At 32.2% G+C, this 21,728-nt stretch overlaps 1 protein-coding gene across 1 annotated transcript in view; it reads right to left on the bottom strand.

Moving 5' to 3' along the window:
• The window catches only part of Cacna2d1 (calcium voltage-gated channel auxiliary subunit alpha2delta 1), a 449,854-nt gene that overhangs the window by 35,118 nt on the left and 393,008 nt on the right, over positions 1-21,728 (bottom strand). Inside the window, exons 19-24 of the mRNA XM_076835140.2 lie at positions 20,227-20,283; positions 15,534-15,605; positions 13,423-13,494; positions 9,884-9,945; positions 3,236-3,312; positions 1,231-1,291 (exon numbers count right to left, since the gene is read on the bottom strand). Of these exons, the coding sequence (XP_076691255.1) occupies positions 1,231-1,291; positions 3,236-3,312; positions 9,884-9,945; positions 13,423-13,494; positions 15,534-15,605; positions 20,227-20,283 (401 nt within the window). The remainder of the gene's footprint in view (positions 1-1,230; positions 1,292-3,235; positions 3,313-9,883; positions 9,946-13,422; positions 13,495-15,533; positions 15,606-20,226; positions 20,284-21,728) is intronic.

A 21,728-nucleotide genomic window follows, 5' to 3' on the forward strand; every position in this document is an offset into this window, starting at 1 on the left:
CCATCCATTTACTGGAAAATGTCATAAAGTCACTCTTATTTAAGGCTGAGTAATATTCCATTGTGTGTATATACTACAATTTATTTATTCATTCATCTGTAGATGGGCATCTAGGTTTGTCCCATAACTTAGCTATTGTGAATTGTGATGTTATAAACATTGATGTGGCTATGTCACTGTAACATGCTGATTTAATTTTTTTTGGATATATGCTGAGGAGTGGGATAACTGGGTCAAATGGTGGTTCTATTATTAGTTTTTTTAGGAAATACTGAGCGAGCTTTTTAACTGCCAATTTTTAAAATGTTACATTTACTCCCTATTTCAAGTAGAATCAGAATTCAGAAATTTACTTATATAAAAATAAGAGTAATCATTGAGAACAATTTTTATGAGCCCTTTTGGGTTCTTAGAATAATTTCTTCAAGAAGTATAAGTCTGAAAAATCAATAACACAAACTTTGACATCTATTTAATACTTTATCCTCCACTCATGGGAATGCTGTATGTGTGTGCTATAGAGTAGGAGTCAAAAGCTAAGAAAAAAGAATACTCATGGATTATTGCATAGTTTCAAATAATCATAGAAAGGAGAGGTAGGCATAAAAGCTACATATTAGGGATAAAGAAAGAAGATTATATGAGAAAGTTAAAATTGAGTACGAGAAAAAAGTTCATGTAGAGAATCATGTGAGGCAATGTAACAATATTAAAGTAGTTCCCCAGAAATCTGTGTTAAACAAAAATCAATTATGAGTTTCAAACTTTCCAAATGTTTGTGTATAAATATACATCTGTATTGCACATATCTATGCATTCTTATGTATGTGTATATATGTGAGATAAATATATGTCATATTTTTTGCATATGTGTATATATATGTGTACATATACAATGTATATATTCAAAAGTACAAATGCATCAATACCTAATTCTCCTCTACTATTTGGTATATTTTTAGTTCCATAAGAGCAAAGTCTACATCTATCCCGTTCACCATTGTGTGCTTGAATTATACATAGCAATTGTTCAGTAAGTATCTGAATGAATAAATAAATGGATAATCAGGATATTGTACAGTTTTAAAAAGTCATTGTCTTAGGTTTCATAATTTGACATAGGATTAACCCAAAGCAGTCTTGACTCCAGTTTATAATATCTGGTAAAGGATTTACCCAACCAAAAAATTATAAAAAAGGAAAACAAAACACAAAAAGCCCAAAACCAACCTTGGTGCTATGAATGTATAGCCAGATTCTTCAAAGTTATCTGGCTTCAGGGTTTCGGAATCTGCAAAGATAATGTCACAGATTAAATAAACAACAAGTACCCATTCCAAGATTCTATGACAATAAGGATGCATTAGAAAGATTACCTAGTAAGAAAAATTAAAAAATAAAAACGGACTACTTACATCCAAAAGGTGAAAAAAAATAAAAAACCATAAAGGTCCTTCATGCTTCCCAATATAGTAATAATGCCATATCATGGACTTACATAACCACCTGATTACAACAGTTATACCAGATAAAATGCAGTCTACATTTTTCCCATTTACTAACCACAGTATAATCAAATATCTTTTAAAGAAAACTTCATATCAATGTTACATTAAGTATTTTATTTCAAATAGCAATAGAAAAAGTTTACCAATATTATGATACAAAATGATTTTAATAAACTTAATGTATTTAGTCAATTAATAACATTATTCATTTTAGGTATGAATTAGTAAGTGGAAGGATAAAAAACACAATTTTAATTTTAAGAAAAAACTTGAACATGAGACAGGTTGCATATGAAAACGCAAGCATATTTATTCTTCCTCGTTTTTGCTGCTAAGGTTTGAGTGACTGTGGAGGAGAATCTAGCAAATGAGAAGCACAGAGGATAATATCCAATAGGAATGGAAATATCAGTGGAAATGTCAAGTGTACTTAAGAGAAAGAAACTGAGCAACAAGAAAATACTTGCCCTTCATTTTGCCCTTTTTTGCTGTGAAAATCCATCAGAAAGAGAAAGCAGGGAAACAAAAAAAAAAGAGGGTAAAGCAAAGGGGGTCACAAACAATATTTTATTCAATGACTTTCTTGAATAAAAATATTGTGCATAGATCAAAGGTTCATTTATGTACAGCTGTAGTCTGGAAAAAAAAAAGACATTTTTGAAGGCTGGAAGGTATGTCCTGGTAATTTTACTAGATTACCCTTTCTGTACTGTGGTTATTTCAAGGGTCTGTTTTGCAAAGTGGTTAATGCAGGTGCAAATACCCAAGATATCAGCCTATTAATGGAAGCACTTACCAATCATCAAGGACTCACTAGTTAACCCTCATTTGTCAAGTGAAGGACTAGCTCATGCAAAATTGCTGGTTGTTAAAAGACCATCATATCTATTAAGTGAAAGTGCAAATATAAATTTATAATATACCACAATATTCTATGAACACCAGGCCTGTAGAGGTTAAAAAAAAAAAAAAGATCCAATACAGAAATGAAGGAAACTTTAGTTTATTCTCAAGCCAGATGTACAAAATATATTCTATATACATATTTTTTTTCTTGATCCTAACAGAAAAAATTTAGGTTGTTAATAATGAATGAACAGTATGCAAAGGATATGATGGTCATTTTACTTTACTAAATCTAGTCACCCCAAACAAAGATGAACAATGACTGGAAATATGCACTAGTGTTCATAATTACTCCACATTCCAAATGATGCTCATTAAAAAAAAATTGGTTTGAGTTACTGAGACATTAATTTGGATTATGGAAAGAAAGTTAATTGCCAAGCACAATATTATTCTAGCTAAAGGCAACAGAAAAAAAATAAGTGAAAGGAAAGATAAGAAAAGGAAAAGCTTTACTAGCACAGAGCCATGAGTAGAGACCATGTTGATAATTAGCATGTGAAACATTGTACACCAGCTAGCAGACCCTTAAAATGACAGCAACAGAGGACACAGCACTGCAATGATTCTATGAGCACATAGCAAGGCAGGGAAGGGTGGTGGAGACTGCCAGTGAAACTGGAGTACCTGCTCATATTCTATCCATGTAGAATATTTCTTGTTCCTTGCATGTTTGGAATGGGTTAGAATCATTGCTGTAGATTTGGTAATAACACCTACTAAAATATATAAGCCTTGGGTATTCCAAAATCTAGACGTATTTAAACATCTGAGACTAGGAGATAACAAATAGACCCTGACGTGGCTTTCACAGTACTTACATCTGGCCTGAGTTATTGTCTCTTCTATTTTGGCTTTTATATAGTAAAAACTGTAGGTTGGTAATACCAAGGCCAAACTGCAATAGAAACAAGAGAAGCATAAACACAAACAAACAAAAATGAAACATAACTTAAAAAAAAAAAGACACATCAAGTTCATGGGAAAATCCAAAGATCTTCCTCATGGGAGGGAAAGGACATATTACTTTGACAAGAAAATGCATTCAGCAAATACAGTACTTAATTTTGGTCTTGCCATCCAGAGTCATCCAACTTTCTATATTGTAGGGAATCAGGAGACATGTGGAAAATAAGCTAACAAATGCATCCATAAATTAGCTGAGGAAGGAATGTCATGGGGTTCCTACTGTATTTTCAGACAATTATTTTAAAATACTTTGAATTTTGACAAAAACAGAATACTAAGAGTATTTTTATTAAGTAAATAGACCATACCAATTGGTTACTCCTCATCAACGTATTTATATGGTGTTCAAATGTTTTATACCAAATAGATAGATACCATTAAAAATTATAGATGGAAGAATTATTATTGTTACTATTGTACAATGCATAAGGTCATCTGAAATATATTATTTTTAGGGGTTAAATATCTACTATTTTAAAACTCTAATCTTTGGGCAAGTTTTCCAGTGTTTGCTGGTGGGCAAATTCAGATCCATTGTAGCACTAATAGATATTAACTGCTTGTTCCATTATTTCTTACCCAATTGTACAACTAAATTCATTTACTGTGGATATTCCAAATTATCTGGTGGATTTTTGTTAGACACAAAGGGAAATACATTCTAAATTCAGTAGCTTATGAGATTTAAAGAGTTCCTTTAGTCTCATGGTAGATGTCCCAATGGGAAGATAGTTTTAGGGCAAATTTTAAGTCAAATTCAGAATGTTTTGGACACAAAAAATGTAAACTAGCCATTTATCCAAAATTGCCTTAATGACTGTTCAAAATAAAACATTGTCAGGCAAGTAACATTTCTCAATTTGAAATAAACAATAAAACATGACATTCTAGAACTATTATAAGTTCAAAATATGCAATTTCTAATAATACACCTTTTATGTGTAAAATGATTCCACTCTCATACTAGCTAACACCCATATGTGGGACATACCAAATGATCCTATATCCCCATTTGCAGTTACAAATGACTTTTGCTATGCTCTGAATATAGAAAGAAAACTTGTAAGCTAAAAGTATAAAAAATGAGGGTATCTCTAAGAGGCCCAACATAACCACTTTCTAAAAGTAAAACTTGATTAATATGACCAATTAAGTTACTGACATACATTTTTAACATTTACTCCAAACTTCAGTAATACACAGGAAAAGGTGTACATACATTCTAGGCTTTTGAGCATTTTTTGGCACTTCCAGATCCTTGAAGTCACTCAAATCTCATGTATCACCAGCTTTGGAAAAATCTAAACTGTAATCTCATTTATGTGTCATTTTTGGACAATATGGAGTAAAACTAAGTATAAATTTTTTAATTTTTCCTTCTTATGAATATAAATATTAAAATTGTCCTTTATAAAAAGGAAAAAAATACAAGAGCCTACTTGCTTAAATTTGATTATGCAATAAAGATAGCAAAATAAATGGATGTTTGTTACTTCTGATTCCCAAATCTTTCACCATTGTTAAGGAATTTATAAGACTTTCCTTACAGGAAAAGGTCAGGGAAATAAAATGTTATGTAGATTTAATGAAAATTTCAATATTCATTTCATAGGTAACTTCAAAGTGGAGGCAGAGATTAAAATTAAAATAAGCAGCATAATCAGTCTGAAAGCAAGATGACCTTTCATGACTCACTTGCCATTTAGAAAATGTAGAGTGGAATTACTGAGCATTTGAAGATTGTCTCCTACAAATTCCTCTCAAGGGAAATTAGGACATTTTTATTGCTCCATCAGCCTTATTGCTAAGAGAAACTTCTAATTAAAACCAATAACGTTATATCATGCGATTGCTACAGTGTCACTCTGTAAGCTTGTGTTATATCTCATGTACCACAAAATAGTGTGGGAATTCAAGAGGAACACCATAAATGTTTTAAAATTGGTATATCAAATATACATTTTATTGGCCTGCAAGACTAATGCTGTTATCCAGAGCTACAATTCTTTCTATAGAAAAAGTGTTATACTTTATCTTCAACTCAAGCCAACAGTTATTTCTTCCACATAATTCCAGATAAGATCTTTACAAACATACAGAGTCAATGGTGCTATCATACACAGTACTTGCTGTCTCTCTCCATATAAACCCAATAAACCAAGACAGCTTTATTTCCTCTTGGATATTAAAGTTCAATAAAGCAAGTGGCCACCAGATGGATGGTTGAGCCCATGCAACATTTATGTGCCCCATAAACACAGTTAACAGAGTTAAATAGAATATCACAAACACTTTTCAACTCAATAATCTATGTCAAAGTAAACTTTATTAAAAAGAGAAGGCTTTCTATTAAAACAATTAAATTACTATAATACAGATGATGGTACCTAATTTGGATCAAAATTTATGGAGCCAGAAATTACCTTTCTGAAATTTGGTATCTCATTCATTAAATCAAAACATATCTTTTGTTCAACTCAGATGTGATATTTTGTTCTAAACTGCTGCTTGTGAATCTGCCTAGAAATTCAGGGAAGTGTTTATAACAGGAGTAGATTCAATTTAGCCCAGAATTAGAGACTTGGAAAAAAGAATATATGAGGAAAACATGCCAAAGTGAAGGAATCAGGGCCTCTTCGGAGGAAAACGAAATATATAATAATGGAAATCACAGAAGTGACAGGGAAGATAGCTTAGTGTGAAATGTGATAGGTGATATCAGCCTTGGAAGTCTAAATGTGATATTTTGTGAACAGGGAAAGACAATGAATTTGAGAAAACATTAATCTGCCCACACTTTGTATTATTCCTGAGTGTGTGAGGGAAAGGTTAGCTAGAGTGTAGAAGCCATTTGTGAGATAATTACACCTTCAGCCAAGGAATAAGAAAGATTTAAAAAAAAACCCAAAGTGTTCTTTAACAGCAGTAGAACTGTGGCTGCCTCATTGTCAGGGACAAAATGGCGCAGAATTCCTAACGCAGATCTGGTTCACCTGAATAACAGAACACAGTGCACATTCTCACTCTCAAGGGACAGGGCTCCCTGCTGCCTTCTCCTCACCTTTTAGTGAGTATATCCAAAAACTGAAAAATGGCAATAATTGAGAAAGAGGGAGGAAAATGAATAATGTGTATATGTGTATGAAGATTGTGTAAATGTAAAGAGATGCCTACATAAAAATTAGAGATAGGAATTAGTAGACTAAAATAAGTAAAATAATTAAAATAGTCATTCTAGTGTTTCTTAATAAATCCTAAAACATGTCAAAACCAAGAAAAGGAAGAAGGACTGGCATGTGGCATGTGAAGACATTAATATGTATGTTCTTCTCTTCTGTATCTACTCTATATACCATTCCAGGAACAAAGTTACAGGTTCCTATGATAACAACATGTAGCTCTAGAAATATTCCCTAGCTGGCTCCCTTTAAAGGTTATGTGTATGTTATGAGGAGTTGTAAAGAAAAGAAATATAAAAATAAATACTCGAGGCTACCACAGCCTATTAACTAGTATACATGTTAATTGCACAGAAATATGTCATAAGAGACTTTCATGTTTCGTTACTGCAATGGAAGTTTTGGACATTATATGAATCTGACAGAATGAGACAGACTGGAAATTTCTCTGATTAAATTTTTGTCAACTTCAAATAGAAATTCTTCAATTCTGGACACATTTATAGAGTGCCTACTATATGCCACTGTCGGAAAGCTGATGATTCATAAGACACAGGGAAAAGTCATTGCCCCTTAGAACTTAGTAGTAAAAGAGGACAAATGAGAATTAAGACTATCACTGGGTGCATTGGCACATGCCTGTAATCCCAGTGACTAGGGAGGCTGAGACAGGAGGATCGCAAGTTCAAAGCCAGCCTCAGCAATGGTGAGGCACTGAGTAACTCAGTGAGACTCTGTCTCTAAAGAAAATACAAAATAGGCCTGGGAATATGGCTCAGTGGTTGAGTGACCCTAAGTATAATCCCCAGTAACCCCTTCCAACAAAAGAGAACATCATTATGTGTATTGTATGGCTCATGTATATGTGCCTGTGTTTAAAGTAAAAGATGACAGGGTTATGGAAAACACAGAGCAGAGGAAGGAGACATGGAGTATGGTGAGGCACTTACCATTTTAATTAGGATGGTTGGAAAAGGACTTTCTGAGGAAATGAAAAGTAAGCAATAACATGAAGATGAGGATATAAGCATATGGTCTATCTAGGAAAAATCATGTGGGGAAGAAGTCACTTCAGGAACAAATGCAATGAGACAGAAGAGTGCCAGTGTTTATGAACAGGAGCAAGGGGGAGAGTGTGGCTTAACCAGAGCATGTGTAGTGGACAATGATAAAGAGAGGTGGCGTTGAGTGAGATCATGGTTTAGGGCACCATGGTGGGCTCTGGAAGCTACACCAAATGAGACAGTAAATTATAGGGAGGTTGTGAGTAGGGTACAATTATTTTCAGGTGTTAAGCTCACTCATTTTAGTGTGTCGAGAATATCAACAGGAACAAAAACAGGTCCAGACGTAAGCAGCTATGTACTGGCAGGGGAGTGGGAATTCTTTCCATTTCCATTTTCACAGTAATGGAAGCAAAGACATTACCCAAGAAAAAAATGGATGAGGAGTGTTATGGGTTTGAAGAAAAAGAAGAAACTGTCACCAATCATCTACAGGCACCCTATATTTCCTGGATTATTGAGAACCCCAGGCATTATTAAGGCCCACTTGAGATAAGTATTCACCAATTTTAGGTGATAAGGGTTTGTAAATACTTTGCTTCAACCATTTTTAGTGAAGTGTGGTTATAGTTTAATTTAACCAGAATTGGCATTTTGCCAAACCTGAAGGAAGTCTGATAAAGGAACTTGGGGTGTGGTGTGTGCAAGAGAGTGAACATAGGATCCAAGGAATTTCTGTTAAATAAAGAGGGTCACAAGGACTTGAAGAAGGCAAGACACTGAAAAAGGAGAAGAGATTGCTGGGTTTCTTATCTCAATTGAGACAAAGGATTGTTGTCATCAGGCTACTTATGAGAGGGGATGGAAATCTAGAAAGTGGTAATCAAAGGTTGGATGAAGACATCTCCATTAGATTATTAAGGAGTTGCAGAAGACACTGTGAGAACTGTGGAACATGACTTTGGAGTAAATCGGTAAGGCTGGGGATGATGACAATATCAGTAGAGGATAGGAGGGAAAAAAATGGGAATTTGGGCACCAGAAAATTCATCTATATAAATACTACTTGAAATGTAGTGCATAGACCTAGCTAATTTGCAAATAACTATTTTTTTTAAAGAGAGAGTGGGAGAGAATTTTTTAATATTTATTTTTTAGTTTTCAGCGGACACAACATCCTTTGTTTTTTTATATGTGGTGCTAAGGATCGAACCTGGGCCGCATGCATGCCAGGCGAGCACGCTACCGCTTAAGCCACATCCCCAGCCCCTGCAAATAATTATTATCCCATTAACAGAAAAATACAGAAATTGAAAGTAAATATTTAGGAAATTTTACAGCAATTTGACAGGCTAACTCTGCCTGTGGAATCTAATGATAAAATTTACAGCTTGTACTTTTAAACTGCTTTGAAATTTTTGTTTTACTTTATGCCAGTGTCCATATGTTATAATTTGAAAAATACTGATCTATATGAATGTAGGAGAGACTGATAATGAGGCAATCTTATAGGAATAAGAGGGAGAGAACTGCTAAACAGAGAAAGGTGGATAGTGTAGTCTGGTGACATGAGATTCAAAGATGGGAGTTCCCTTTAATGAGGAAAAAAAGAGAGGAGTAACAAGAATGATGTACTCATATAAACCCCAGTATTATGAGGATGCAGGGAGCCGGGCCAGAGGGACAGCAGTGAGCTGAGAGGGGAATTAAAGTGAGAAAGTGAAGGAAATGCTCAGCAGGTTTGGAGAAAGGGAGGAATCTTCCAAGAGATGATCAGGGATTAGGCTGTCTAATTCTCTAAGCTCAGCTAATGGGATAGATCCTGATATTAATGAACTGCTATTCAGTGGGAGCAAATTACAGCAACTAAGTCTTTTATAACAGATTCTATGAGGAGAAAATAAGCTGTACTTTTTTTACTTTTAATTTGCAACTTAAATACAAGTAAAATAATCAAAATCCCAAATTAAAAGAGGAAGTCAGTGGAAGTGACAGCTATAAAATATTATGGGGATTTTTGTCAACATTTATTAGTAATATAATTAGACAAAAAATACAGATTTAAAACATATGTTTTTATTGACAGATTTTAATATTGCTAGCTTTCCCCACCTTTTCTATCTTGAAAAATCAGGTGCTATAACTTTAATACATTTTTACGTTGGAGAGAGAGTAACTTTCTATTGGAAATCACATTGAAAATAGCTTATGAAAATGCAAAGACAATATTCATCCATTGAAAATGTGGCTACTAAAAACTAGAAAAAGGCATTGAACATTCTTTTTCCATAATACACATATAAATGTAATTAATTACCTGTAATCTGTGCCATTGACAGGTGTCCATGTGTATGTCCTGTTTCCTTTATCAATATATCTCTAGAAAAAAGTTTGACTTCATTATTATCAACTCATATCTGCATGAATTCATATGAAGAATGGAGTAATAATATTTATTATAAATTCTGCAGTCATTCATAGCCTTCTTCATAAATGTATGATAGAATCTATCCTAAATTCATTTTTTTTCCATTATGGGTGTGTGTTTGAAAGAAAATCAAAATTTTAGAACAGAAATAAGTATCCAGATGATACAATTTAAATAGTTAAAAGTATTAGATCTTAACAGTTTATGCCAAAGAAAAAGAAAACCTGAAAATATTTTCTGAAAACCAAAGTTTAATAATGAAAAAGACCACGACTCAAATATTTTCATTTTAGAGTATAGTTAAGAGTGAGTAGGAATATCAGGAAATGAATGTAATCAGTATGTCTAGATCCAAATTAGTATATTATTACTGTTCTTATTAAGCTTTAATTATGGTATTATTATGATTTGTTAAGAGGCTAATTACTTGATGTCACTGAAGGTTAGGAAGACACCTAATCCACTAGAGAAAGGAAACGCCGAGTTAAATAACTTCACGGATATAAATATGCAGCTAAGTAATGGTATAAAGACATTCTAGATCTTTCTTCCTTTAGGTGCAGTGATGGCACATTTGCGACTTTTAATTTTGTCAATTATCTCCAGCTTTATTATCCTCACCATATTAAAAATTTTGTGGAAGGGTTATTCAGCTTTATGCACCATGCTAAATATATTACTGTCATTTATCTCATTTACTCAAACCCCAGGAGTAGATCTTATTTCCCATATTTTATTGATCAAGAAATAAGCCTTAAGAAGGAGATAATGCACTTACAATTTCAGGGTTAAGAAAAATGCCTGAGGCCAAATGCACTTTTATAATGACTATTTAATTTTGCTTTTATACATCAAACCTTCCTACTGCTCTGTGTGGGTGTGTGTGCACGTGTGTGTAGGTGTATGTATGGTAGATGGAAGGATGGGTGGACAGGATTGCTTTGAATGAGTAAAATTCCTAGAAGAATTAAAATGACAATATGTATGAATTTTCTACTACTCAGAAAAAAACATGGCAAGTAATATCAGATGAGAGAAATAAAACTATGAAATCATTTTTAATTATAATAGCAAAAATTATTATAATCTTGTTTAGTGTTCAATTTTAGAAATTACACAGACAATTTTAAGCATGCTTGGTATCTAATTTTTAGTCATAAAATTCTTTTTCCAACTTTTTAAAAGGTTGGGGATATTATCAAATTAGCTTTTCAAATGATATTGCAAAGCTAATTTGATGTACGTATATTCAGTTTCAATATTTTTAGTAAACGCCTGCATGAAATGGTACAAATACAGTCTTGTTTTTTTCCAAGCATATGGTTGTAAACAAAAAACTATTGATGGATTATAAATAATAATTGCAAACTATTTTCAGATTCATACAAATCAGACTTAATTGGACATAAATTTAAGCAGAGATGTGTAACTCTGTTTTAAACTTATTTTAGTAGTAACATTAAAATGAACAGTAATGCATAACATGAGAATTTGAATCTGTATGTTAAATTTCTGATTACTTATACTTATTTATCCCATATATTTATTTATTTATTTGCAGAATAGTTGGATTCTTGAAAGACATGACTTTAGCACCATGCTAAATATCTTACTGTCATTTATCTCATTTACTCAAACCCCAGGAGTAGATCTTATTTCTCATAATTTATTGATCAAGAAATAAGCCTTAAGAAGGAGATAATGCACTTACATTTTAAGGTTTAAGAAAAATGTCTGAGGCCAAATCCACTTTTATAATGATTATTTAATTTTGCTTTTATACATCAAACCCTACTACTGCTCTGTGTGGGTGTGTGTGCACGTGTGTGTAGGTGTATGTATGGTGGATGGAAGGATGGGTGGACAGGATTAATTTGAAAATGTTTACAAATTAATTTGAGACAAGTGTGGGTAAAAACTATTCAATTAATCAGATGAGAAGAAAGGCTCTGTGGGAAACATTTCACATGTAAGGAATTTTAAATTATTTGTAACTCATAATGCCAGACATTTTGAGATGTGCTGAGTTTCCAATCTCACAAAAATGGAAAATGGTGTCAAGAAAAATTACATGATTTCCTACAACAAAAGAGAATGAAATCCAGTCACTTCTCAACTGATATACTCATTCACAGGGTAAACAATTTTTTTTTAATTGAATATACAAAAACCTGGAGGGCGTTTATATTGTAATTGAAGTTTAGCAGCTATATCTACTTTTAATCATGCATTCAAGGAAAAAAATCTAAAATTTTAAAGATTTATAAGTGGAAATTAGTCAAAGAAAGTAATCTACAATAATATGAAGGAGGAAAAATATCAATGTAAGTAAATAGAATGAAGATAACTTGGTAAGCTGAGGAAAGAATGTGCAGGTCACCAGTTCTTGGAACAACACAGAGAGGTCAGCGGTACTGTTGAGTAGTTTACATCCTTCATGCAGGTAGTGAAAGGGAAAAGAGCATGGCTAAAGTCTAAGTCAATACTAAGTAGATAGCTCAATAAAGACTGAAGTTTATATATATATATATATATATATATATATCCTCAGGCTCTGGTAAGAGGGACTTATAATGATATTAAAATGAGAAAAGCCATGTGCTAATGAAGGACCACATTTAGAACCTAGGTCCATCTTTGGAAACATCTGAGGAAGAATTGGGGAGAATTTAGGAGAAAAGTATGAGATTTCAGAGGGATGGATATAATTTATATATAAAAGCTAAAGTTAAAGTTCCAGGCACAAAAGCCTCTGAGTCCTATATATTTCTGAGATACTCAAATATATGAATGTCCTTTTTCATTCCACATGACTGATTAATGGTTAGCTATTCCTTATCCACAAGAGACCTTACATACAAACATAAAGAAATATAAGTTTAGTAAATAAGTCAGTGATAAATGAGGTCAGTTGTGCTAGCTCATATTTTAATTTCAGATTTAAATGCAGAAAATCTATAAATAGTAAAAACAGAGATAAGTCCAACTAGAAACAAGTAAATGAAAAACAAAAACACAAAACAACATACAGAACACAACAATTAGAACGTCTGTATGCACAAATCATAAAACATACAGCTCTTCAATATTAACATCAATGTTCATTGTTGCTAAAAACAGCACAAGATTAAGTTGTGTGTTTTATTTCTTATAATGATAAAATATACAGGCATCAAATATAGCTTTCAATGATTTAAATATATATATAGCAAAAAACTTACAGCGATATTACTTCAAAAAATATTTTGAAAAGAGTTGAAAATATCTTAGTAAAATATTCCCCTAGTTAAAAAGTGTCTTAAAAAATTATTCATTAGAGACTTCCTTGTTATATAAGTAAATAGGAGATTAGCAGAAAGGAAAGACAAATTGTCAAGATCGATTATTATTAACACATACTTTAAGAATACAAAAGAATGAATTCTTACCTCATCTTGAGATTTAACGAGAGTTCTGAAGGTTTTTTCTCCACTTTCTCCATCTATCATTTTATTTCGAATCTAAGGGAAAATGAAACAACTACTTTATTCCAGGAACCAAACAGACCTATTGAAGTATGATTATATTCATTTTTGAATGTTTTTCCTTATTTTGAACAGAATGAATATAAATAGTAGACTGGTTTGACTATTAGTTGCAGTTGTTCTCTGGGAATTATTTTTTAAAGTTGTCAAACTCTGATCATTTTATATCATTTTAAAATAACAAAAGCACCTGAAATAAATTTTTTCAACAAATCATTAATTTTTGAAACATAATTAGTAAAAAAAAAAAAAGTAGTCAACTGTCTTATAGGCTGGCTACATTTACATGAAATGTTCTCATTGAGAAAGAGAAATGCATATGCATTTACAGAATTAGCATGTACTATGGAATATTTCAAATTTCAACTTCACCTAATCAGATTTATATGAGAAAGAATTTTTTTATTTTTATTAGTGCATTATAATTATGCAAACAATGACATTAATTGTTATATATTTGAACAGGTACAAAATATAATAATATAAATCTGTAAATTTTATTTCCCAATACTTTTTATCCTTTTCAGTTTCCATTTGTCATCTCCAACAGTACAAATACAATATAAGTAAGGGATAGAGAGAATTATAAAAACCTACTAGGATTTAATAAAACACAGTTTAGCTTTCTCATAGGCAATTTCCCAAATTTTAAAAAATGAATTAGGTCACATTAATTTACAAAATATTCATCTACTGGAAATTATCAAAATTTTCTTTAGCTTATTTTTCATTTTCTGTAACACAATTGGACATATGCATTTGGCATTTGGTAACTACAGATGAACAAACTTGGTGTGAGGAAAAAAAATTAAATGTGAAGGGGATGTGATTAGTCTAATTTAATTAAAATACTTGAGGTTTGAAAAACACAAAAGGAAAGAGCAGAGAGCAGCTCCTTAGGTAAGTTGAACGTCCATGAAGGCTCCAAAATAATGAACACTTGACCACAAAGCAGATATTTTTCCAAGCTCTTTCTAGATATTATTTCATGCAATCACTATGTTAACTGAGGAGAAACAAGGCTTAGAGAGACTAAATGTTGTGGTGATCATTATGGTGACTGAGCAAGGAGGAGTTCAGACATCCATTTTGCCACCACTACCTTATTCTACTTTATTGTATATAACACTTGACAACAAATATTCATTAGCCAGGGAAAACATTCTAGCTCTATGCCACAGCCTAGGATAATCACAGTTAAATCTTATGGTTGTGCAATGAAGGAGTAAATGTGTAAAATGAGTCAATTGAGTTCAAATTAAAATATGCCTTGACAAGTTTTAAAAGAAATATGTAACTTTTGAAAAGATGAAAGAAGAAGTTAATCTTTCTGGAAAAAATACCCCAAACTTGTGTTTTGGAGTACAAGAGCCTACTCCTGCAACTTACTGAGTAACAACTTTTTATAGTTACTATTTAACTTCTGTTCACTGCAAAGTTATCATCAGTGCAATAGATATAATAAAATGTTCCATACCTTTTTCAAAGGTTCTTGAAAATCCATGACTGATATCATGTTCTTAGTGTTATTTTTAACTATTAAGCCATTATTATCATGAAAGACCCTCTCAGAAGAAGTGACAAGTGATTTTGGTTTTGAAATAAAATAGAAATTTGCTGAGTAAAGTGCTTGAAGACAAACATGGCAGCTGCTCTGCTCATGTTTTCCTCATGTGGTCAGGTGGCTGGATGCCTCCCAACTCGTAATGTCCATTTGTATGACTTTTATTGAATCTCTGTCCTTTTTGTATTGGAATAGTTAAAATACCTCTATCTTTGAAAGGAGTAAAACATTTAGGTCATACCCAACTTGAAATATTTATGTCTTCTCATAACACCATTTGGATGAGGAGAAGATAGAACCTAGAAAATTTAAAGATAGAGGATATTCACCTTCGTGTGTGTAGTACCTAAGAGACAGCCTAACACAACACAGTTGCTGGACAGATACTTGAGGCATGGAAGAAGTGAAGCAGTGACCTGAGGTCTGCCTTTGTCCTGTTGATCACACTCACCTCTACTTTAATATCATTCTCTAACTCTGCATCAAGGAAATCCAATGTGACTGGCTCCTGAGATTTGGGGTTCTACACAGAAAACAATAACAACCAATTACATATGATATTATAAAATGATGCTGTGTACAGAGTTAATTTAATGGATATTTAAAGATGAAATTAATTCTCTAAAAGTTACTTACCTAAGATACATTAGTAATTGATAGAGGTATCTTCTTTCATATGCACATGAAACTATTTCATGAACATATGTACATGAAAGTAGACAGAGCTAAGAGATTGAGCTTTAAATGAAGTAGATTAATTGTAATTAATCATCAAATGAAAACAGTCTCACCCTGAATGTTGTATTATACACTGCATTTATAATCATAAGCCTATGGGAATATGACTTTTGAAGATCCATTTACAACTTTCTTTCCTTTAATTAGAATGACAAAGTGCAAAATATAGCAATGTGACAATAAAACAAAGGCCATAAGTAAGCATCCCAAGCTGTAGTTCAGATAAGAAAAATAGACTGTGTATGGAAAAAATGTTTTTAAAACTAGTTTGAATTTTCTAAGTAAAACAAATTCTATAAGACCTATACTTTCTTCTCAATATGCATAAGGAAAAGAAATAAGTTAGTTTTATATACTTAAATCTCAGAAATTTTATATTTTATTAATTCAAATTATTCAGATTTTATAAGAAAACTTGTGGTCAAGTCACAAAGACTTTTATTAAGATTAGCTATTTTAATTAAAGTTTAACTAAATACTATTTCCTGACTTTTCTTGCTGATGCATAATAACAAATAAAGTTCACCATGGAATAAGATAATTTATTTATATATAAGTATATGATACTATTATTTTAATTTCACAATCACATATTGAAGACTTACTGAACTAAATCAATGTTCCTTTAAAACACCTGCTAATAACATGTTATAGAATTTCAAAGTTCACTAGAACAATAAATCATAATATGTATGATTTTATAAATGAAAAATTTTAGAAACTAGATTTTAAATGTTTATTAAAATAAACATTACCCAAGTCTCAGACTTAATTAGGTAGTGGTATTAAATGCACACTGTTCTAGATTAATGCCCAATCACCAGATTCTTGGTAATTATCAGCCTCCCTTTTCATCATCACTATTTGAACACAACTTTAGGAGAGTAGACTTCCCAACACAAAAGGAACAGTTAAAAATTTATTAAAATTAAGCATATCTTTTTGGGGTATGGATAACAGCATACACAGTATTTTATAATTATGGAAAAAACTGCCTTCAAGGAATAACTCCATTTAAATAAGTATATTTTTTTTTATTCCCTTAGTTTTTGATGAATGAGAATACTTAAAGGCAAATTAAAAAAAGATAATCTCACCCGTATTTTTTAAAATATATTTTCAGTTGTTGATGAACTTTTATTTTATTCATTTATTTATATATGGTGCTAAGAATTTAACACAGTGCCTCACACATGCCTCACACTCTATCACTGAGCCAGGAACCCAGCCCTCATCTGTATTTCTAAAACTGAACTATATTCACTGCTTAAGAACTCTTTGACTATAATCAGAAGGTTCTATATTACTAAAAGTCTAAGTATTTGATTTTTTGTTTGTTTGTTTTGGGTACTGGGGATTTAACCAAGGGTCACTTAACTGCTTCAGCATCCCTAGGTCTTTTTTTTTTAAATTTGGAGACAGGATCTCCCTGAGTTATTTAGGGCTTCACAAAGTTGCTGAGGCTGCTTTGAACTTGCAATCCTTCTGCCTCAGCATACTGAGCACCTGGGATTACAGTTTTCACCACTGTGCCAGGCCAAATATTTAATTTTTTGAAAGAGAAACAAACCATTATTTGGCTGGGTGGCTAGGGAGGCTGAGACAGGAGGATCCCGAGTTCAAAGCCAGCCTCAGCAAAAGCAAGGTGCTAAAAACTCAATGAGACCCTGTCTCTAAATAAAATACAAAACAGGACTGGGGATATGGCTCAGTGGTCAAGTGCCCCTGAGTTCAATCCCTGTTACCCCAACCTGCGCCCCCAATAACATAATTTGGAGGGCACAGTTTTGATTTAGAAGCAAATAAATATTCCATAAGAAGAAAATAAAAACATATATCATAAGAGGAAAATAAAAGGGTAATACTGAAAAGTCTGTGGTTAAGAAAATGAGCTGGGAAAAGTGGTGCACACCTGTAACCCCAGTGACTCAGAAGGCTGAGACAGAAGGACTGCAGGTTTGAGGCCAGTCTGGCAACTTAAGGAGGCCTTAAGCAACTTAGTGAGACCCTGTCTCCAAATTAAAAATAATAAATAAATAAACAAATAAATAAATAAAGGTTGGGAATAAAGTGCCCAGTGGATTCCATTCTGATTACTCAGCATCAAAACAAACAAACAAATAAATACATAAATAAAGTGAAAGAAAAAGAAACATAGAAAGTCCCTAATGAAAGGACACTCAATCTAATATTTCAGAAGTGCCTATGTAAATTTCCATGAAATAAACCATCTTCATATAAACACCCTCAAAACAGAATTAAAATTTTAACAAACTCAATGCAAACAAAGTGAAAAATAATCAAAATGATAAAATGAAAACAGAAAAAAAGAATATTTATCTTACATGCAATGGATAATGCATAGCATGACCAGACCCAAACAGCATGCAGGGAGGAGGCATTATCAGGAAGATTTGGCAATATGAAGATCATGTCCCAATCCAACATATAAAGACACAGAGAAGAAAATGAAATCATAACAGAAACATATCAATGCACCACTTGTATTTTTAAATGGCAATCTGACAGGCCACCTTTTAAAAAGACTCATCATAGGCATAGGGACTGAAAAATTTTCAGAATTCTAATAAGAAAAAAACAAGACAAGATTAAGAATAGAAATTTGTTTGATCCTATGGTCTCTGAATGCCCATTATTTTTGCTCATTGTAAATATGTGACAATTCTATTTGCAAAATTTAAATATCAACTATCATAACAATCATTCATTTTGTGAAAATAAAAGGCAGGATGCAATATTAGCAAATTTTGAATTTGAAATAATTATTTGTCACTATGATTACAATACTTCATCCTTCAAAAATATCCCTCAAATTGAAAAGTCTTATATGGTTGCTAGATTGCCATTTGGAGTTTTCTTAGAATGAAAACAAAAATAACATAAACTATTATTCAGGATGTTTATTTTTTAATCATAATATTTACATGCAATATTTGATTTTGCTACAAAAATTAAAATTCACTAAAATGCAGGATTGCAAAAAGTATAATTTAAGATGATACATAAAAAGAAAACATGCAAGGAGAGTAACAAAATATCAATATCAAGAATGACCTACACATAATATTAATCTTTATAAGAATTGTAAAAGATTCAGGGACTCATATGCAACAACATGAAATTCAGATTTTCTTGGAGCTCTAGAGCTGGAAGAGAAATGAAGCTTTTACTAGTTCAGTTCTCTGCATTTTAGAACAACCTCGGAAGCTTTAAAAATAATTTGGAGGCCAAAGTAAATCAGAAATTTCAAGAGAAGGGGCCCAGTAATAACAGATATGCTTCATTTCCCAGATGAACAGTCTGGGCAGGGCAGAGACACTGCTTTTCAGGTACAAACTGAAGTACTCCACTGTTAGCCTCCAGAAGAACTGAACTCAAACTTAGTTTTAATTCACAGTTTAGCAACCTCTTCTGAAATCACACCACCTCTCCATTTTAATGTGACCAACACTTTTTTTAAGAAAATGGTAAGCTTATATAGAAAGTATTAAATGTTGAACTTTCTTTGAAATTCTGAAATTCTCAAAGTTGTAGAAAGTATCCTTTTATGCTGATTATTTTTAGTGTGCCCAGAAACATACATACATACATAAATAAATAAACAAACTTTTTTGTTTTTTGGGGGGCATACCAGAGATTGAATTCAGGGGCAGTTGGTCACTGAGCCACATCCCCAGCCCTATTTTGTATCTTAGAGACAGTGTCTCACTGAGTTGCAAAGCTCCTTGCTATTGCTGAGGCTGGCTTTGAATCTGCAGTCTTCCTGCCTCAGCCTCCCAAGCCTCTGGAATTACAAGTATGAGCCATCATTCCCAGCATATATATAATAACTTTTAAGTCTTGTTGATGGCAAAGATTTTGCAATAAATTTGCCAGATGGTACATATTCACACTTTTTATTTGCAATATTGAACATTTTCAATTAGCTGAAGGGAAATTAACTTCTAATCCCAAATTACACTTTAGAAATTCAAAGAAATTTTGGCTTAAAATTTCTGGTTTATGGAAACTATCACATAAGAATTTCTATTTGCAATTAGAAGTCAATTTTACAAGCAAATTGTTAGGATCACAAAGATTTGACACTAATTTCACAATATTTAATAATATTTCCTTTTTAGAAGCCATCTCATTACGAATACCCTTGATTGTTAATATTATTACATAATTACTTAGCAATCTTTAGTTCACCAATGCATATCCTCTCCCATGATTAATAACATTTTTGCTGCAGTTTATTGAGAAATGATGCTCATTTCCATCTCATGCTCTGTAAGCTAATGTCAGGAAATGCAGTTTTAATCAAAAGCTATAAGACCAAGCTTGATCTCAACTCTGATTTAGCAAATTTGAAAGCACAGCTAAGTCTACCTTCATTCATTTACCTGAACATTGGGTCTCCTTTTTCTTAAATTAACTGTTGGTATGCCTACACCAATAGGCTGAAGCAATAAAAAAATGATAATTCATCACAGTACATGTTAACATAGGTAATACTATAATCAATTGTGATCACATATTTCCTTAGTCAAAAAGTGGTTGATACTTAGAATTCAAAATATTTGATAAGCAGCATAGATTTCATGATGAGCTGATTTAAAAAAAAATGAAAGTTTAAAAATATTTTTAATAAATAAAAACTGTTATCCTCACTTTGGTTGGTCTGTGTAGACGGGAGTGAAGTGAGGTTTGGGATTGTGGGGATGGAAAGAATGGTAAAAAGAGACAGACATTATTACCCTATATACATATATGATTACACTACTGGAGTAACTCTAAACCATGGACGGCTAGAGGAATGAGAAGTTGTGCTCCATTTGTGTACTGTATGTCAAAATGCATTCTATTGTAATTAAAAAACAACTGTTATCCTCATAAAAATCATTGTTTAAGCAAACCAACTGTTAATGTTCTCCTGTTTTTCCTAGAAAAGTACACACTTGGAAAGTGTAAAATAATTTGTACCGGACAGTTTTGAATTTTCCTGATTTAAAAATAAATAGATTAAGAAATAGGAATTGTTAGAATTTATATGACCCAACTTTGCAAACTGCAAATATTGCTAACTTTCTCCTCCAATTCATATTTTGCAATTTTTACCTCAAAATTGATGGTATGAAGGAGAGGAGCAATGTAGGAAGCAATTAGGCTGAGGAGGTGCCCATCCTTCCATGGGATTAGTAACCTATGGCAAACCTGACAGAGATCATTTCCAGTTCTGCCATGTGAGGTCTAAGCAAGGTGGCTGTATATGAGAAAAAGGCACCTATTTACCCATGCCTCAGCTTTGCACATCCTAGCCTTAAGGACTGTGAAAAGTATGTTTCTGGTGTTTATAAGCCACCAGTCTCCTTTTTTTTTTTTTTTTTAACCACAATAGCCTGAATAAAGCAATACTACAAAATACTGAAACATCTTAAACATTTGAAATTTGTGCCTTTGTTTTCTGAAAGTTTACTCAATGTTATTTCTATTGAACTGATGAAGAATTCAACCATAACACTGTATACTCATTTTAGATATGAACTTCCAAATCATATATTATACTCCATTTTCAATATAATAAATATCTATCAGAATTTATCAAAATTAGATATTTTGAAAATATATCAAATATTAGATATATCAAATATTAGATATTAGACCATATCTGGTTATTTTAATAAAACAAAATGGTAGAAATAAAATATGTAAAATAAAATAAAATAAGGATAAATCAGGAGACCTATTTATATTTTTAAAAATTGTGGTCATAAAGTTACAGTAAACATTGAGAAAAAACAGTGTGTTTTAAAGAACATGTATGAAGACTTGAATTGGGTGTCAACACACTTTATATACAAACAGAGATATGAAAGACTGTGGTATATATGTGCATTAAGAATTG

Source organism: Callospermophilus lateralis, chromosome 1 (genome assembly GCF_048772815.1).
Source record: "Callospermophilus lateralis isolate mCalLat2 chromosome 1, mCalLat2.hap1, whole genome shotgun sequence".
NCBI lineage: Eukaryota > Metazoa > Chordata > Mammalia > Rodentia > Sciuridae > Callospermophilus > Callospermophilus lateralis.